Source organism: Temnothorax nylanderi, unplaced genomic scaffold, assembly GCF_030848795.1.
Source record: "Temnothorax nylanderi isolate EJ_2023f unplaced genomic scaffold, tnyl_v1.0 TNYL_tig0477_pilon, whole genome shotgun sequence".
NCBI classification, from domain to species: Eukaryota; Metazoa; Arthropoda; class Insecta; order Hymenoptera; family Formicidae; genus Temnothorax; species Temnothorax nylanderi.
In genome coordinates, this window is record NW_027249539.1 from 81,337 (window position 1) to 101,683 (window position 20,347).

The 20,347-nt window shown below is 38.6% G+C and overlaps 2 protein-coding genes across 8 annotated transcripts in view; one reads left to right on the forward strand and one right to left on the reverse strand.

The window, feature by feature from the left end:
* Tsp66e (Tetraspanin 66E) overlaps nucleotides 1–9,654 on the forward strand; it is a 31,441-nt gene extending 21,787 nt beyond the window's left edge. For 2 of the 4 annotated variants that reach the window (XM_071722352.1, XM_071722354.1), the window contains exons 5-9: nucleotides 380–454; nucleotides 603–713; nucleotides 1,323–1,487; nucleotides 2,146–2,287; nucleotides 2,438–9,654. In XM_071722352.1, coding sequence (XP_071578453.1) covers nucleotides 380–454; nucleotides 603–713; nucleotides 1,323–1,487; nucleotides 2,146–2,287; nucleotides 2,438–2,472 — 528 coding nt within the window. In that variant the 3' untranslated portion in view covers nucleotides 2,473–9,654. The remainder of the gene's footprint in view (nucleotides 1–379; nucleotides 455–602; nucleotides 714–1,322; nucleotides 1,488–2,145; nucleotides 2,288–2,437) is intronic. The other 2 variants (XM_071722353.1, XM_071722355.1) reach the window with 2 other exon arrangements.
* On the reverse strand, nucleotides 9,132–20,191 carry Med14 (mediator complex subunit 14). 4 transcript variants are annotated; one of them, XM_071722335.1, is made up of 25 exons: nucleotides 19,842–20,191; nucleotides 18,830–19,037; nucleotides 18,614–18,746; nucleotides 18,363–18,536; nucleotides 18,155–18,280; nucleotides 17,872–18,051; nucleotides 17,588–17,781; nucleotides 17,367–17,484; nucleotides 17,149–17,290; nucleotides 16,858–17,062; nucleotides 16,625–16,784; nucleotides 16,298–16,505; nucleotides 15,163–15,338; nucleotides 14,763–15,009; nucleotides 14,245–14,388; nucleotides 14,014–14,157; nucleotides 13,763–13,932; nucleotides 13,505–13,699; nucleotides 13,170–13,427; nucleotides 12,717–12,963; nucleotides 12,067–12,437; nucleotides 11,575–11,730; nucleotides 11,230–11,499; nucleotides 10,880–11,146; nucleotides 9,132–10,479 (listed from the first exon to the last, which is right to left on the reverse strand). In XM_071722335.1, the coding sequence occupies exons 2-25, from the start codon at nucleotides 18,976–18,978 to the stop codon at nucleotides 10,318–10,320; spliced, it is 4,596 nt and encodes a 1,531-aa protein (XP_071578436.1). In that variant the 5' UTR covers nucleotides 18,979–19,037; nucleotides 19,842–20,191; the 3' UTR covers nucleotides 9,132–10,317. The 4 variants fall into 4 exon arrangements, with proteins under 4 accessions (XP_071578436.1, XP_071578435.1, XP_071578433.1 ...); XM_071722334.1 differs by having other exon boundaries at nucleotides 15,163–15,371; XM_071722332.1 differs by having other exon boundaries at nucleotides 13,505–13,932; nucleotides 15,163–15,371.
* Between the last annotated feature and the right edge of the window lie 156 nt (nucleotides 20,192–20,347).

A 20,347-nucleotide genomic window follows, 5' to 3' on the forward strand; every position in this document is an offset into this window, starting at 1 on the left:
GACGATAGAGTTTGTTGAAAACAATGCAAGCGACGTTCAAGTTCAATTAGTGATATAACGCGAGATTTTCTCGTCTTGATTTTTTTTCCTCTTATTCGCGATATAATAGCGAATCCTCGAATTATTGTTGATACAACTGGGAAGAGAGTGAATTTACAAAAGAAAGAGAAATCGAAAGAGTAGAATAAATCTTCTCTCTTTCTCTCTCTCTCTTTAATAATATATCTTCGTTTTCGAGAAGAGCGGATTTCGTACGAAGCAATCTTGTCGTGCGTTTTCCGATTTATTTCTCTAAGATCATCACCTTGCCGACGATGTCGGGCACGCTATCGGAATGGAGTTACACAAAAAGGGAAAAAAACATTTTCTGTGATTGCAGTACGGCATTCTAATCTTGCTGGTTTTAATCCTGGAGTGTGTGGTAGTCGGCCTCGCTTTTGGACTTAAAGGAGACGTGCGTATTCATATAATTATCGTATTCCGCGTTTTATTCCACATTTCTCGTCAGTAAACCAGCGTCGACCAAATCGACCAGTTTTATACAATACATATATTAATATATATTATGTTTTTATAAGATTCGTAATATGAAATTTATGCAGGTCGAGAAAGGTACGCAGGATTTCTTGAAGTCGACCATCGCCAAGTACTATGCGTCCAGCGGTGATAAAGCTGACACGGTGACAGTCGCGTGGGACGGTATCATGAGCAAGGTAAAGTTACTAATTATCGCTAACGAATGCGTTAATTAATGATAATTAATTTCGGGCACGAACGGCGAGCCGAATTAATGGTGCATTGATTCTTCCGGATTTCGTCTGTCTTGCATGCGTAAACGCGATTAATTTGCCAAGTGGCTCGCTAACTGCACTTGGCGCTTTGGTGTAAGTGAAAGCTGGTAATATCGCGGACGAGCTATCGGTGCTCGCTATCGTACCACTTTGTAGCGAAATTGCATATTACAAACGCTCGCCAGAATTTTGTTTTAGAGCGTCGTGATGAATTATGGAGAAAATAGATAGGAAAGTGGATGAGTTATGGAGAAGCGTCACATATCTGTATATACTATTTTCTTCTTCAAACTCGACACTCAGAAGAAATATCATAAAATATAATATTATAAGCTTTCAATAAGCGTCGTGTTAAATTAAATTGCTAATTCAAAGAGATAATAATTTAGTTTACGTTTATAAATATACGTCTTCTTTATCCATTTATCTTCTCGGCCACGAGTTTATGAAGATAAATGAATAAAGAAAAATTTTATCAACAATCAAGGGCAGGGAAGGCAAAGTGTCTGATATCGATGGAAATGTCTTCAGCTCCATTGTTGCGGCGTGGAGAATTTTCGAGACTTCAGTGAGAACAGGAACTGGACTATAACCGGAAAAACGGTCCCCGATGCTTGCTGTATAAAAGAAAACGATGTTCTGAAGGATCCTACGTGTCCAATTAATCCCACCGCGTCTAACTCATACTATCAAACGGTAAGTTGGGTCTTGCCATTTCTTTAGCAGTTCTTTTTTTTTTACATTACTCAGCGTATCTATTAGCACTTAACCCGACCAGCATACTAGCATGTAATTGTTCCTCCTATACGAGCATAGGTCATACGTACGTCTATTCACGTATAACACACTTTCCCCTTGACAATTTTCTGAGCGTGACTCGACATTGGCATTGCGTGTTCCTAGTTCTCGTATACCGAAGCCATCCAAGAAGATGTATTCGAACAGGTTCCGTGTTATGCGTGACAGAGAAAACGTTTATACGGGCTTCGCATACGAACTTTGCGATTATTTTTAAGTTAACCAACATTTTCTTGGCGATGAGATTTAATCTTTCTGATTATACCTCTTTCGATAATAGAGACAGATATTTCTGCCATTTGATTCTCAGATTAAAACTTCGTGAAAGCGAGGTTGTTTACACTCGAAATTCACTTTTAAAATCCAACTAAACGCGCGTAAAAAAATTCACTCAAATTTTCATTTTTAGTTTAGGCGTCTTGATTTTTTTTTTTTTTTTTTTTTTTAAAGAAAGATCGACTTCGAACTGGCGGAAAAATTAGTACAGGCAGCTATTTAGGATATATGTTGATATGTCGTGTGTTAAGAGTTGACACACATGATTGCTTATTCGTAGGGTTGCTACCAGGCCATGATGACCGCCATCGAGGAGAACGCGGCGATAGTGATCGGTGTGGCCGCTACCCTGGTCTTTGTCGAGGTCCTGGTCATTATCCTGGCGTTGTACCTAGCCTGCTGCTACTGGCGTCCACAACATGGTAGGCTCGGTGTTAAAGTCAGTTACTAAATCCGGTATTAAGTGCGCAAAAGTAACTTACTTATTTCCGCTGAACTGATTTCCTTGGCCGTTAGGGACGTCAGCTCTGTTTCATTTACGGTAAAAATGTGACATCTTTGACACTTTGCAGTTTATCGATGCGTAGAACCTTCTGGCAAGGAGTAACCTCGAGAGCAGAATGTGCTAAGCTTTCTGCCAGCAGTTCTTTTGAACGCAGTTCTTTTTCCTTTAAGGACTCCGCGAATATACCTCGATTGTGTTTGTACGTGTATATTTAATATACGTATATAACACACAATGTACCTATGTATACATGCATATATATTGTATATATACACATACATATAAATTATATGTATATGCATATATGTACGTACATGCTTTCGTGTACTTTCCAACGCAATGGCGACGCAAGTTGAATCCGATGGCATCGTACCGCATCATGCGCTTCGACCGCATTCAGTTTCAGAGCTATAACTTCACGAGAATCGAAGGGTTGCGGATGAAAAAACGATTTAACGTTACACCCAATCGATGGGAGAGGGATCGCTGATCACGATCGCTTTCACGAGTACTACTGCGAGCCCTTCGATCGCTCGCATGTTAACGTACGAATTTCAACGGAAATCGCGTTGAGCGGAAAGCGCACAGAGGATTTCATGATCTTTGTCGATGTGACAGCTTTAAAGTTAGCATGTGCCAAAATTACGTCAATCGCGGAATCGGTCGCGAGTCGTCAAGCGTTTTACTTTGACACTAAAGTGCCAATGTACATATGTAAACGCATTCGCTTTCACCGAGATTATTAACGTGGAATGTATGTCGTAGTGGACACCGCGAGCAAATCGTTTTGTCGTTCGTGGAAAAACTTTCCTCTTTCTGAAAACGAAGAGGCCGAATGAAGGAAACACGTTTTCGACGTGAACGTCACGCGGACGAAAATATTTGGAGATTCTTTTTATATTCCGCGCGTTGTTATTATAATACTCGTCTCTATCCGCTCAACGCCCGCTTGAACGATCTGTATCAACATTTGTATTTCAAATATCTCGTCATTGCCTTGTAACGTGCTTACTCAAAATGCTTTTGAATTCGGGCGAAATGACCAATAATGTACATATCGTACTAGAATACTCCTCGGCTGGCATCTTTTGACGTCCAAGTTCTCGCACGAAGAACGTGAAATGAACGTGAAATAGCTAAAAAAAATTCGCGGTAATAAAGTTCGTATTTCTGTTACGATCGCCCATCGGGCAGCTTGCTTTCCCAGGTTTCTTGAATATTCGTTCGATCGCATAGTTATTTTCAATATCTCGCATTCCGTCTTGTCAATATGAACAAAAAGAAAAAAAAAACTGTCGCACGATTTTCCATAGCTTTTATAAACGACCGAGGTCGATCGGTTAGTGAAAGTGTTGTTGAGTGCAGCACAATTTCACGTTCGGGTTCCCCGACGGCGAGGTGAATGCCTCGTCGCGGGTGCGAAGAGATTACCGGTTGTACACACGCGCATATCCATCTGAAATCACAATCCATCCATATTAAAGTAGAACCTTTTCTCAATTGGAAGGCATTGACAAATGGACGTTCTTTTAGCTTGTGTAGACGTATCGTCGAGACAGGCCTGGTGAGGTGCTGAAGTAAGGATGATGATTTTGATGGGGTTTGCTTTCAAGTAAGACGGAGGTGAAGCTGTCAGTTGACAGCCGATCCCTTCCTTGCTGCTGCTTCGCGCTGCAGCGTCTAGTTCTATCATCCATTCTACTCTACAAGCGTTCTTTCGTGAATTCTATGAGGCATGGTAGCTTTGCTCTCCACCCTTGCATGGCCATGCTGTTACATATTATTTGACAGAGGCAGAGAGCCAGATGTACGGAGGCAGAAAGAAAGAGAGAGAGAGAGAGAGGCCCGATTGCATCGATTACGTAGACGCACCTGTAACAGGTGCAGATCGATTAGTGGAATAGGCAGAAAGATTGGTTTACTTTGAACAGGATATTTTATATGGGATGGATATATCATGGAGCAGAGACGGTATCTTGTGATAATGAAAATTAGAAGTGTGCATTAATAGTACGATCATTAATCAAAAAGTCATTATTTTCATTATTTTAGTATCTATAAAGCGTCCCTCGCCGAGCGTCACTTTTAAATCGCGGCTAATTTTGAGTCGATTTTTCCTTAATGGAGAACCGAAATTTATCACAACTTTCCAATCTTTAAAGTAATATATATATATATATGTTCTTGTAACTGAGCTTTACATTAAAATACTATTAAAATACTACTTGAAATTAACTCAAGAATTTAATTTTGTTAGCCAAAACGCTTTTCATTCTTGATCTCGACATCTTTGTTAAGAGAAAATCAGCTTAGAATTGGTCAAGGAGAATAATTCAAAGAAAGTGTGTTCAGCGAGAGACACCTTGTATTAATAATGACGAATTATCAAATGCATAAAATGAATTAAAAGAAATAAAGTATGCAAATGGGGAAAAAAGTGTAAAGTAGCGTAATACGTAATTAGACGTTTAAATATGTGCAATTGTTGTTTCATGTTTACAATTAATCTAAATGACGTTAATTATTATAATTAGACATTTTTCGAGTCCTGCATATAAAGACGTTGTTTATCAATTGTTTACGAATTAGTTACGAAGCAACAACTATGATTGCTAATAGACGAGGCCAAAATTTAGAAAATATACGAGTCACTAATCAAAGCGTTCCATCCATAAATAATGCACTTTCGTAATTCAACTAATACGAGTTTAATAATAGATATATAAATATGAGCGCAGAGAGATTTTGTTTTTGGAACGAATTATCAAATGTGTTTTTGTCGAGCCAAACAAGTATGCAATTGGGCCTGTAAGTTTCATTTAAGCTTCAGCGTGAATTCATTCGAGATTTCACGGTGTTTACTCATCCGAACAGCTATCGGCACGAGTTATTAAACATACGTGGCGAAATTCTACTCGGAATTGTGGTACGCAAGTAACACAAACATTTAACTGTTTCCTTTCTCCCTTCTCATTAGTTATAGTAGCTTAGTCAGCAATCTATTGTCTCAATGTTGCAAACGCTATACGGTACCTAACAGATACATCACAGAAACCGCAGGATGAGGTGTCTCATCTCACGTTTACATATGTAAAGAACACACAAAAATAATGCATTATTGTAAATGGGACAACGTACAATTTCGAGGAGAAGTCCACATTACCTTCATAAGAAATCGATAATATGTATGTTAGTGTACTTTCAATGTTTAACACACGCTGCTGTATACGCAAAATCTGTACGTATGCGCACCGAACACACGCGGAGGGCCAGAGCCAGAAAATAGAAAGGCACAAAAACAAAAATATTTTAAGACTGAGAGAATTGAAAAACTAAATTGTACGCACACACTGCAACGATTTCATGCGGACCTTACGAATCGAAGATATCATTTCCTTAGCGGGATACGTGTATATATATTTAGATAGAGTATATTTTTCTAGAGTTTCTGCGATATCTCGGCGCGTATACATTGTACAAGTGAAACGCGAAAGAAACTTCCGATTCTTTGTTCATTTCGACGAGAGTTAACCGACGAATTGCACTGCATTTTCGACAATATGATCACGCGCGTCGCGTAACGCACGTGTCAGGTGTATCGAACCAGAAATGCAACAAAAAAAAAACAGAGATGATGCACAAACGATCTTACGCGTTTTCTTCCGTACCTGAACTTTTCTAGACTTAACAACGATTTAACGCCCCATGTGGCACGGAAAAGCTTTCGATTCACGTCGCAGCAAACTGCGACGCGAGGTAGACGTTCCAACATTGTTGCATTCCTGCAGCAACGTTGCTGCATTCCTGCCGTATGTATTTAGCGGTATCGCAATCTTCTCTCGCAATGTTTCCGCCGCCAAATCTTCCGTGCCGCGTGGGGTACGGAACAATGCAAAACGTATTGTTTGGACTGTTTGGGGGGTCCACGTTATTTGTAATCGCGGACCGCGTGCTGTACTGTACTGTGTGCGACTATCGACCTGACGAAGGTGATTTCGTTCGTCGTTTTTTCCTTCTCCGGTGCCGGGGTGCGCGTACGTACACACACGAAGCCGACGGTAATCTTAATGCGGACGGTAGTTTTTACGAATACTATTTTACCATCGCTACTAATTGTTCATGCCGCACATTCTAGACATTTTCGTTTCCAGTGTTAACTTGTTGGTGCTGCTGTTGACGAGGCATTAAGAGCATGGAACTGTTGAGTAGTGCCTCCTAGCACGTTGAGCCCTTAGTGCTCCTGTGCCTTGCTTGCTTGAAACTCTAGCTGCTAGCCCAGCCTAGGCTAGCCGAGAAGCCGACAGAAAACCCCTTGACGCTTGAGTTGACGAAACGTTTCGGGAATAAAAAAGAATAAAAACAAAAAACCAAAACGAAAGATCACATTGGCAGTGACGTAGGAGATATATGGCTGGGCGTTACGCGTTTTTCTCGACGGAGAACTCAGGTCCGGAATCCATCAATCTTATATATTTTACGGTGCGTAATATATATGTAAGATTGATAAGATATATATATCTCGCGTTGCGCATCGCAAGCGGTATACGCATGTATATATATATATATATTACGATACGAAGTATCCCAAAACGTCACTGTAAATCGCTAACGTTTCGTAGTTTTTCGCTAAGTGTTTGTATATTACGGAGGTACAAGCGTTTAAAATGATTGAGAAACGCGGCCGGGATACCGTGGCCGTGCGGTCCGACGATGTGAATCCCCAATTCCTTTCCTTTTCGTCCTCCGGCTCTTGGTCGTCCACAAGTTAACGCGGATGAACGTTGATAACGCGACAGTAGATTGTACATACGCGATGTACGATATTACAATATTTTCGTAAAACGTTTTAGATGCTTGTACTCACAATTTGGAATACTCATGAACACGCGATGTTTCGTTCATCTCTCAAAACTGATAGTGGAACATTCAAGATACTCGAGAATACTTTTCTGGCACATATTTTACATTGTTTTATTGCATTTGGCAAAAATGTTTGGTGGAAGCGCTTCTTATATGTAACACTTACTAAAATATGTCTTGCACAAAGGTCATTGTTTCAGTAGCATTCCGGCGGAATATAAGTCGGAGTGATAACGATTACGAAATGCTAATGAGCTGTTTGCTCGAGCCATTAAAGAAATATTTACTTTGCGAGAGGATGTTTTATTTGAAGGATTTATATTGGCGGCAGAGACCGAAGAAGGCTTTTCTTTTCACGTAACATTCACCGATACAAAATTTCATGTGTGATACGTTCCGACTTCAACCTGATATATGCTTCTAGCTTTATATTTTTCTTACATACATATATATGTACCTGAGTAATTAAAAATTGTCAGATATATATCAGATGTATAATTGTCTGAGAAATAGGAACGGCGCGTCATTGCTGACAGCAATAGAGATCGGCGGGAGCATTTTACACATACGTATACACTTTGTGAGCAAGTCACGAAGTCAGAGTGTTTATATTGAACGTTGATTCTCTTTTCTTTATCGATTGCCGTGTATGAAAATGTGCTGCACATCACTGTTCCCATAATAAAGGAAGTCAACAAAATCAAACCTCCTTTTACCTCTGGCACGAAGTATCGAAGCTATGTCAAAAAGAATATTTTATCGTACACATTTATGAATCGTGTAACGTACAATTAAACGACGAATCGCTCGGATAAGAGCGATCCACGAGATATCGCACAGACTAATTGGAGGATTGAGATTCTCATTAACTCGTTTAGCTAATAGTTTGAAAACTATACGGTATATAGTGAAATGCTTGTTTTTACATAATGTGCAGTTTAATTTAGAGATGAAGAACACGTTTTTTGCATGCGATATTGTGCACTATGAATATTTATATTTATTTTTAAACGTTCGCATAGTGTGTCCGTCAAGTATCTTAAAGAGTAATGTAAAGGTTCTTTTTATTGCAATCTGATCCCTACGTGAACCGCAAGTACCGGTCCAGACGAGAGACCTTTCAACAAATTATTTTTCGCTTACAATTAGTCACGAAAGAAATAAATTGAAGAAAATAGTTTCGAGATAATAACGTCTTCTGTCCGTCGTTTCCTCGACGGAAAATACATCGACTTGCATTTTCCTGCCCAACTAAAATCATTAAGTTCACAGAATCGAGTTAAACAGGGATAAATATTGCAATATAAACGGCCTGATCCTTATAACGCTGTCTAATATGTAGTCCCATAATATTGAATGTATAAATTCCAGAAAAGCTATTTAAAGTCAAGGAAAAAAAAAAGAAGACAACAGTAAAAAAACGAAAAGCCTAAGACACCAGTTTAGAAATCTCACGTAGAATTTGTGGAAGTCGAGTCAAGATTAATGTGACAAGTTTACGTGTTTACTCTGAAATTGCGATAAAAATGATAATGAATTATAAAAGCGCGTGTTGTAGTCGTATGCTATGGTACATGATAAATTTAGTTTCGCGTAAATCAATATATAATATATACACACGAGTATCTTTTTGGTACTAAAGATACAAAGAATATAGGCTACTGTGCAAAAAAAAAAAATTATTTTTGAAAAACCATGTGAGATATTGTAATGATAAGATTACCAAAAAAAAGACGAACAAAACACAAACACGGCCAAGAACGCATGATATTGCTTAGTTTTTAAGTTCAAAGTTTAAGATATTTAGTAACGTTCAGTTTTTGTTTCGGTGCAATTAAGAATTGTCATGTGAAATAGGTGTATCAAGATGTATTCAAATTTTATATACAGAGACTGATACCTGACCTAAAAGTGTATATATTTGAGATGCGATTATTGATATACAGTTGTATTCCAATACATTATTATTAACTATGAGTACTGTACAATTGCATATATTAAGAATATAGTACGATTGATTTTTGTTAAGAGTATTATATGTTTTTTGTAAAAAAAGAAAGAAGCTGTATACACACAGAACCAAAATAAAAATTTTATATATATTATTCATAAATGCCAGATAAAATGTGTAATGCGAATTATTTTCTTCTATCGATTCATTACGGAAACATATCAAGAATCAATCGATTACAAATGTGGACACATATATATATATATATGATATTTAAATTAATTTGACATAAAAACATTTTTAGATGTCCAACAGCTTATTTGTCAAATATGCTGATTATAAAATAACGCAACTTTTATATGTGTGTGTGTATAAAAACTGTACGTCTGATAAAATCGTTGTTCACATATATTCGAAAGCGCAGTATGCAAACTCGTAAATACATCTAAGAAATATACTTATAAACATTTTTACATTTTTTTCGCACATCTATAATGCCTTTTATTTGCAACAATATCATAAATTTCATTATTTCGTATTCACATTTATATATTGTTCATATGTTATAAAAAAGATACTTGCCTCTATAGATTTGTATTCTATACTTGTATATAGATAATTTCCAGTGGAGAATATAATTTTACACGAAGCAGAATGTAAATATAAAGGAATTGTCGCTGGCAAGTACAGTTACAGCTGTAGTAATTTTCCATTAAATTAAATTAAGCTACGTCGAATGATATAATCTAATATAATTCTTATGACCTAATTCTTATGATACATTTTATACATTCGTTTTAGCATATTTGCTTTAGTGGTAGAGTTTGCTGATAGCGTTGTTAAAATACAAAGCGCGTATTTACAGTACCAAACTCAGATATCAGAGATTGTCACTCACACAGGGAACATTTCGTAATATCTCTTCTTTTATCAGTCCATTTTTTTTTACCTTCGTTGGATTAAACGCAGCGAATGTCACAGCTTTCTCTCTCCTAAGATACCCCATAAAATGTAAATCCTCTAATGTTAGAATAGCACGGGCGAATTGTCCCGCGAATTCTTCGAGGTTTACATTTCTAGTTCATCCACGTTGGATGACTCGGCAGACAAAGGGGATTAGGAGAGTAAAGCAAGTCCTATTGAGGCGGCCCGCCCATCATGCCCATCGGCTGCATGCCTTGGATTCCGTATGGTCCCTGCGGCGGACCTTGGCCGCCCGCCATAGGCGAATGCATCTGCATCGTCGTGTTCTGGATCTGCTGGGCGGGTACTTGATTTCCCGCCGGGGGCGGGCCAACCTGTTACAAATGAGATATAAATTAATTTTGTATTCTATTAGATTTTATTTAAAAATGTTTTATCAACGACGTTCGTTGATATCTTAAATTGTTATGAACAAAAACTACATTGTTTATACATGATTTTATGTAATTGAGAGCTCCATTTCAAGTCTCGTCGATTCATAATTATTTTATGGAATGATTTTTAATAAATAAAATGTGCCAATAAATATATCGTTACAAGCAATATTGGAATATCACCATTAGTCTCACACTGCATACGTTATGAAAATTAATTAATCTTGATATGTAGTATGAGAAATAATAAAAAGGATTTACTTGATTTGTTACTTTTAACGTCACAATCTAATAGCTTTATATAAATGCACTTAAGGTTTTTTCTGCTTAAAATCATCACCTGTGGCATAACCTGCGGTTCCGTCGGCAATGTGAAATTAGCTAACAGGTCCCGTACAGCGGGGAACAACGAGCACTCCGACTGATTCGCGCCGTACTCGGCGAATCTCTTCAGCTGCATGGATGCCGCCGTAAGCGCCGTGGGAGGAGGGCTAAGATCTCGTCTCTCCGCCAGTTGCGTTAAATTCGTAGTTACGTCGTACACGAACGGCAGCACCAAGGATGGCGTCTCTCCTTGATACGGTATACCCATTCTCGTTATTTGCAACTGCAAGCGCCATAAGTTTTTAAGGATTGATTGAGTGTAAAGTGAACCTCGACCACGACGTAAAGAACACGAATGATACTCACGAAAAATAGGATTTTGCTCCTGCAAACGTGTACGCCCTCCGTGCCGGGGGGCACGATTGGCCCAGCGGAAGGCGGGATTCGCAAACACAGCTGGACGGACCACTTCAACTGCTGCTGCTGTACGAGACCGGGAACTAGCTCCAGCTTCATTATCTGCACGAAGTCCTTCAACACTTTAAAACGCACGTTGAGCATCCTCCCGAAACCAGACAGGGTGTTGTGTTTATAAGGCGGGGCGGCTACTCGATTGTCGAAGAACTTCTCAATAATCTGCGAATAAAACGACGTTCATCTTATTTGCTCGAGTGAATTGCGTCTCGTACGCAAGGTGTCTGTTTTAATTACCTGTAACTCTTCCACACTCCATTGATCTTTATACTCCGGAAGAGAGAGGACCTTTATGTGAAGAGATTGGAAATGTTGCGGATTTAATCCGACTCTGCATTGCAAGCTCTCGGCTTTGAAGTGTACCACACCGGGCTCGGCACTGATACCGGTTAACTACAACAATTCATATACATACGTGTCAAATATGTATTTTATGTTTGTATGTTTATTTTTTATTAATAGCATTACTTTTACTAATACTTTTTACTAATAGCATCAAAAATTGACCGCGAGTTGTACGATTTTGCGTAAAAAGTATTCTCATGCCGGATAGACAATTTCAAACTAATGCGCATCTATGATGAATCAAGTATAACTGTAATAGATATAAAACTTTTATAAAAGATTTTAATATATACCTCACCTCATACATATGCTACAAGTGAATATTAATTTTATAGCTTTTTTAGGAATAAAATTTTCAATCAAGGTAAACGTAAGTTTGCTTACGCAATCATCCATCTGGATGAAGCGTTGCAACTGTCTCCGCATGTAGACGCAGCCCAGAAATCTCTCGAGCGGCGACATATCCGGACCCGGCAAGTTGGACGGATGGATTGACGAGCAGCAAAGCAGTTCTAGGGCTTCGTGCGTGAGAAGCGTCGGCACGGCACCTGCCCAGGATCTCTGCGGTAATACCCTGGATATGTGACTACCAGTCTTGTGATCGGAGGCTTGCGGGCTATGCAACGCCGCGTGACTCGGGTTCTGTCCGGGTCTCGCGGGGGAAGGCCTCGGTACACTCGGAGATCCAGGCCAGTTGGAGGCAGCCGGAGAAGCCATGCTTTGAGAGGCCGGGAAAGGACTACCGTCCATATGACCTGAAAATCGACGTATCATTATCAACGTTGAAAAGATAGGCTTGCTCGTTGCTATTGTTGTTCGCGACTTGATTCTCCAATAATGTTATAATTTCAAAATAAAAACTATTATTTTTTGCATTTGTTTTAAATTGTTTTAAATGCAACAAGCGTGTAAGGGTTTTAAGACAAGGAGAAAAAGATTTGAAATTCATGAAAAACAAAACAACAAAATCTTGGAAGACGCAAGTAAAATTGTAAAGATGTAAAAATTGAATTTTCTGTCATGCTTATATATACCTGTTTGCATGAACGAACCAGCAGGAGAATGCCCTACTTGAACATTACTGCAAGGTCCAGGCGACGATGTCGGCATGAGACCAGCCGGACTGGGAACGTGCATCGGATTTAGAGGACTATTCGCAACGAGTCCCGATCCAGGAGACGGATGTGGTAACATATTGGGTGTATTTGGCGGTAATGACGGCGGAGATGCTAAATTAAACGAAGTTGCGGGACTGCTTCCGAAACTTTGGTGTTGATTTGCCTAAAGATAAGAGTTTGAAATTAGTCTTATTGGTGACTTATTGGGGCAACTGATAGGCCAATTTTGAGTAGAAAATTCCACTGATAGAAACAAGAAATAAAAAGATAAATCCAAGATAACAAAGCGATAAATAAAGCATATTCCTTGGAGGATAAAAGTTCTGAGAAGAAGAATGATTCATGTATTGTCTTAGCTGGACGACTTACTTGGGATATATTTGCAGTATGAGGACTAGCCGGTGTGTGAGGATTGCTACCGGACGGTGGTGTTAGCGGTGGATGAAATCTCAGACCTTCGCGTTGTTGGGCGGGCGATTGGGGCCCGCTTCTATGATGCCCTAAGAAGCCCACGTTGCCTCCAGCACCGTCGCTGTCCATAGTGACAGGCGACGGTGGATTATCGTCCTCCGACTGAGATCTCCTTCTAGATACCGCATTCTCGTCGACATATTTCGATAAGAATGCCTGCAACGATACGAACACGCTTATCTCGCATGAACTCCTTCAATTATTGACGATGTCTTTTTTTCCTATCTTTTTACCTTTAAGCCTTGCGTAGGCGTGAACTCGTCAACGACATTACTTCTGTCGAAACGACTGTAAGCACCGTCGCGCAAGCTTACCAAGCCCCCGCCGCGCATACGCAATTCCAAACAATACATCCCTTGATACGCTATCCTTACTAAAGTGACACATTGTGGCATTATAGTAAACGTTTGTACTGGCACTCGTGGTCTCTGTAGAGGGGAATTTAGCCGTAAATCGGAACCGAAAAAAGGCGGGTGAGCGCGTGCACTTACCGCATGCACGCATAACTGTGGGATTGATGGTAATTTATTGATCGACGTGAGCGGCTGAAGCGTTTCGTTAAGTATGTGAATAATTTGTGCCAAATTCGTGTGTCTATTCAAATGAGCTTCTAGTTGTTCCTTCATTATAGAATGCGCGTTGGTCACCGAATTCGTTGGACCTAAGGATAACAAGCGAGACGTCATTACCCAGTTCTCATCGAGCAAACACTCGAAATTGGATATCAACGTAGAAAACTTACTCCTACCAAATACCATCTTAAAAGCCTTGTCGTTTGTACTCCACTGTATAGTGACAGTTGCACCTTGATTTGGACCATACGCAAGAACCAGCTTGCTATAACTATAAGACTTAATGCTAACCATGTTGCGTAAGTTGTATTTCTCTGGAATAAAGAAAGCAGACATTGCAAATTACACAGAAACGTAAATGATGTGACTCATATAAGATTTAATCGTAATGTATGACGCACCCATTTTGAAATATTCAGCTAAATCTTGAACAATCGAATACAAATGCACTATTTGTGCCCAATCGTTTAATAAGGCATCCACAGTGCGGGAGACGGTATCGGCCATACCCATTTCGTATTGAAAATAAACTGGTCTTCGCAAACCTGTAAAGACTGCACTTGAATAACTCTTCTTTTAAAACAAGCAAAAGACGATGATGCATTTTATTTGCTCACGAGAGAAGATCCGATTTAACTCAGTCAAAACAGGAATTACGTGTGCCATATTTTACTTCAAGTTAAAATGGAAACATTAATTCTCATACGTTATATACACAAATATATACACAAATACATATACACATATGATTTTTTGAAAATGTAATCTCGCAAAAAATAACTAAAAAAGTAAAAGACTTATTGACGAATTTGTAATAAATACCTCATTGTCAAATTCGTAATTTTAAACTGCAGAATTATGAAAAATATACATATTAATGACAAGTAAATTCTCTTACATACAGAAACAATATCGATACCTTGTTCTTTGGAATGACTGCTGGAAAGAGGACTACCGTAAAATACAAATTCCACTGTCCAAGTTTTAGCCATGCCCTTGCCCTGAACTCTAATCGAGACACTCAGGAGTCTTTTAAGAAGAGCATGCCAAGCACTGCTCGTAGTCATGCTCGGCAAAGGCGGAGGCAATTGAACAAGTTTGAGCACCAATGCCGTGGCATTCGCCTCAACCTGGAGACCTTGATGGGCTATCTCTCGTCTAGTAAGCTGCATATTAATGTTAAATTAAAACAAATTTGTAATACGGAATAATTCGCTGTCGTGTACAGGACATCTCGAAGCGCACGTTGCTTTGCAAGAGACACGTCGTGTTGTAAAAAAAAAAAAGAAAAAAAAATCAATGAGAAAATAAAATCTTACTTCTTGAGCCAGAGTTACGAACGGTATTCGCTCGTCGCACAAAGCGACGACATGCGCCAACTCCGGAATAAAGTAAGCCGGATGCTTTGGTCTTCTATTCTGTGGCGTTCCTACCGCGTCTGTCCTTCCTCCGACCCCGGTGCTTCTACGTTTGTTGTTGGTCGTCTCCACCACTTCTGTAATGCACCCCCCATCTTGATCATTATTCCCTAAAAAATCCACCCGTTAAATCCCCCTAAAAGTAGCAGAGCAGTATGCCGATACCACACTGAACGATGCCAGATGTTAATTATTATCCGTACACTGTATTATAATGCATAACGATAACGAGCAAAAAGAACATGAGTATGTTAGTAAGAGTTAGTGAGAAAATTGATCTTAACATTATCAGGCAGAGTAGATTATATGTACTTAATACGAGAGCACTGCATGTACATATATTAGCTCGATAACACTAATTAAGCTAATTATAAAAACGGCTAATTGGTTATTTACATGTTAATACCAGTTTTACGAGCAAAACTTTCCTCCTTTTCTATCGTTCATATACATATATGTATGCATGTGTTATAATTATATTAATCAATTAAAGAAAATGCTCGAAGTACCCGCTACAAGATCTGGTATTGACATATAAGTGAGAATCATCTTGTATAATACATACAGTGTACCTATACCTATCACTAGTAATTAGAAAAGATTTAAAAGTTGCTGGAAGTCGTTAGTAAAGAAACATCGTTATATAAAATCATAGGGATTAATCCTAAATTGTATTACAAGCTACACTTACTTAACACAACATATATCTTTTACCTACATACTTACGCGTCTATGCTAAGTACAAAATAACCGATAAACTAAATTTATATACAAGTACATGCACATCTATATGAATCATTTACTTATCCATGTAACAATTTAATGACGAACAAATATTATAGTATTGTTAATTATTATCATAGTTATTGATTTTAATATCTAATGTTTAGAACGAGCAAGGTCTGTAGTGTCGTTATATAAAAATGAGAAAACAACAAATGAAATATGTGATAAACAATAGACGTTAATATACGTAAATTTCTCGTACTCATCTTTATTCCAAGACACAATATAAAACTTATATAAATCCACTCACCACTATCGACACTTGTAAACGGGCCATGTGTAATCACAAAAGTATCAAACTCAATAAGGCTTTGGACCTTCAGATACATTTTTGGTATTTCTGTTTCAATGCTATCATCGTGCGGATCGCCTTCGATGGAACTGTGCTTCACTACAGTGAGATAGAAGGAGCACTCTATTTCACATGGCGAGCTTTCTTTCTCTTTGAACGCGACAATCTGGAATAAAGCATATCGCAAAACATATGTATAAGTACACACACACTGTAACAAAACTCAGATAAGAGTATTTTTAATTATTATCGCAGTTTTTGAAATTAATAAAAATAAATATGTACCAATATGACTGTAGGATGTCTGTGCAATTGTACGAACATCCGGTGTCGACTAATCTTAGACATAGGATGATCCGGATGATGCAAAACAGGCAAACGTTCGTGCGAGGTAGCTGGTAGATGCTGCAACGTTTTCTCGCAACGTCTCTGCGTTATCCAAAATCTGTCGAAACCAATTTTACTTTAAGTGTGCTGGAATGAGCTCACAAATGCAAGATCGTCGCGATAATTAGTACCTCAGTTCAGAGATAAGTGTCGGAAGACGCGAATGATCCCCGTTCAGCGCCGTTGTTAATTCTGGGACAAGCGGTGCGTCGTATTGAGGGACGTGACACTGTAGCATACCGGTATGAGTGTCGACTGTGACCAACAGAAGCTCAGCGCGTAAACATGGTTGCAATATAGGTACTGATAGAATAGCTGGAGATCCCGCTAAGGTACCTAAGATATCATTTAAATTAATACCTCTTTGTTTCATTCTCAAATATAAGAAGCAAAAGACGAAGAAAAATATATTCTTAACTTACATTCAACGTCTTTCAGCATCGTTTGTAGCTCTTGCTTCAATTCGGATAAACGACTTCGCGTCCGGATGTAGATAGTGTGTACGAGTAAGCATTCCATCGATAATTGGTCCGATCTGATGGCTCTATGCGCTATCTCGCTTTCCTGCGCAAATTATGTTACGTTTATAATGTTACGTGATATAATGTTACGTTTGAGAATTATAAGCGTATTGCTTTACCTTACTACCCAACGACGGGATGTGCACAACTGCGAGGGGTCTCGCAGGGTCGTGTTGATCCACTTGAACAGTTAATCTATATCCAAGCTCCGATCGTGGATCCTTACTCGTTAATTCCCTGAAAAGATCTCATATATGAATATAAATATCCTGTGCACGTACAGAATCTTTTGCTAAATTTCTTTTAAACATGTATATGTGCACATTACTATTACTCTTACCTCCAATAAGATATGGAAAGACATTTGCCAGGTGTATATTCATCTACGTGAATATGATCGTCCAATCTGTCCCGTATCAGCCTTAACGTTTGAGAATATAAAACTTCTAATTGTAACGACTGACAAAAATAATGCAGGATATGATACACCTCCGATAGTGGATTAGTACTTTCAGCCAATCGCGATTGAACAACCTGTCATGGAGGAAAATTTCATTTCTTAAACAATTTCTTAAACATCTTAAGAGTTTATAACTTATTGAATTGACCGTGCGACAAACGTACCTGATGTACGTATCGAGTTTGCAAAGGATGTACCAATGCCTTGCCATCTCCAGTCTCCCTATCCGAAACCAAAATTTCCAATTCTAACAATCTCCATGGTACTGTCGGCCCATCACCCATAACCGTAAGAGACACCGAAAACTCTTGCTCAACAAGGAACGTCACCCTTCCTGCCTCGATCTATATATCGATAATAAATTGAATTTAATTAACGATACTTTCTTCTATAAAATAATCATAACTTTTAACAGAATTTATATTTGTCTCGTTGTCTCGTATGTACCTTTAAATTACGCATTTGTGGTAGCAAATTTCCAGTGACCAACCTATGTTGAATAACCTGATTCAATCTCTGCAACGTGCTTCTCTTTTCTGAAGGAGTGATGGGATCCGGAGGCACTATTCTCTCCTGTTCGAAAATACAGATGTAATAATTTTTCGAGTCATATTTCTTTAAAACATGATCGTTATTTTCTTCCGTGCATACTCACTCGAATGCAAGCCGGTAATCTACCGTACGTTCCAGTGGTAAGTACTTCCACGGCTGCAGGGATATGAAAATTCGGAAGTCTGGCGTGTACCAAGGTTTCACGAGCCATCCTCGCCAGCATGTCCGCGGTATCGACAAAAAGCAATGACTGCTTATCTAAAAACGCCATTATGTGCTGAAAGGAAGAATACATTTATTAGATTGTACATTTTAATTAAGTGGCTACGGGACGTGTGAAAATGTATATCTTACTGTAGATTTATCCACTTTAGATGCGCTATTCGCCCATTTTACCAGTGCCAACAGACGAACGTACAGTTGCCTCGTTCGAGCGGAAAAATTATAAATTTCAATTTTGCGTTCCATGTCCGTTTTACGAGGTAGACTAAACAGAACAAGCCACAAAAACATAGATCATGTTGCAAAATGTTGAGGTATACTTGTCGACGTTCCATATTTTGTACGTACAGTTCGGCAAGAACAGTGAGTTCATGATACGTTCGTTGTATGATAAAATCTATGAGCATGCCTAAGGATATAGATCCACCACGATTGCCTTCCTGTGGTATGTTGTTTGTGACAGGAGTTTGATGACCCTCTAGAGGTACTGGCGCCATTTTGATATCGCTTTTGATACAAAATATTTCAACTTGATGTATACCTGTAGATATCTCCTCTACAAACGATAAAGATTTTATTATTATTTTAAAGATATACAGATAGATAATACATAAACAATATTTGTCCTTTTATTAAATATATTTTATATTAACAGTATAGTACATATGTCTTACATATCTTTAAACATTACCTACTCAGTTACTATTATTTTTAAACATTGTTACTCGGTTACAGAAACACACACATGTGCTTGTAATATTTTTTACAAAAAAATTAAGTATACCTAATGACTCAGAAGAAAGTTTGATATCTTTGTGTGAAATACACTTTGTGTAAATCATCAGTTTTACCCCAAGTGACCATTCCTGGGTTAGATATTTAAATTGACATTGAAATTAAGTCGACACTTATGAAATAAATTTCAACTTAACGTAATTTAATAAATTACAGGTCTGTTCTATTAAGCTGAACTTGCAACAGTTCATCTTTTCTCCTTTTCTCTCTTTCTGTGAAAAGAAAAAAAGGAAAGATGAACCATGCAAGAAGTTCAGCTAAAAGAACAGGCCTTGTTACGATACATTTTTATCAGGAATTGATGTGCATACTCTGATCGGTGTAAAAACCATCCCAGGTGACTATTGCCAAGTTCAATATTTAAATTAGCATTAAAGTTACTTTAAGTTGACATTTATTTCATAAATTTCAACTTAATATAATTAATAAATTACGTTATGAATTTATATCAGGAATTGATGTGCTCTGTACATACAATATCCAAAGTGTTTCGTCTCGACAGGTGGTGTGCCAAAAACAGTTCTAGAATAATGCTAAAATACTGCAACACGTAACGTTCCGTTACCTCAATTTCTTTTTATTTTAGATTACAATCACGCCTTTATTCCACTAGTTGATCAGCATTTCAATTCTGGGTTAGCAGACAAGTATCCACTTCTCCGTCCTAATGACGGTATCCAGCATGATTCGAAAGTGCAGTCGACGCTTCCTTCAATTCCGCAGCACGGAGAACGAGAGCGAGCCGCTTTCCGTCACAGCCTCGTGGCACGTACATTCAATTCCATCACGCTCGATATCAATATTCACCGGCACATCCGTGTTTAACAGCCAGATAAATGTACAAAGGTACTTATACGGCAGAAACGACCCGAAACGGCACGAGACAGCGCGGCCATTATTCTCGGAGCGCGGAATAGGAAGGTAACAGAAGGGAGATACCGGATTCCGTTTCGGGCGAAGAAGAAAAAATATCCACGGAGATGGAAGAGAACTCGATTGGCTGTGCCATGTTGAAATTGTATTTTAGGCTGAAAATGGCGGACGGTGTCCGAATTCTTCACAGTACGTATA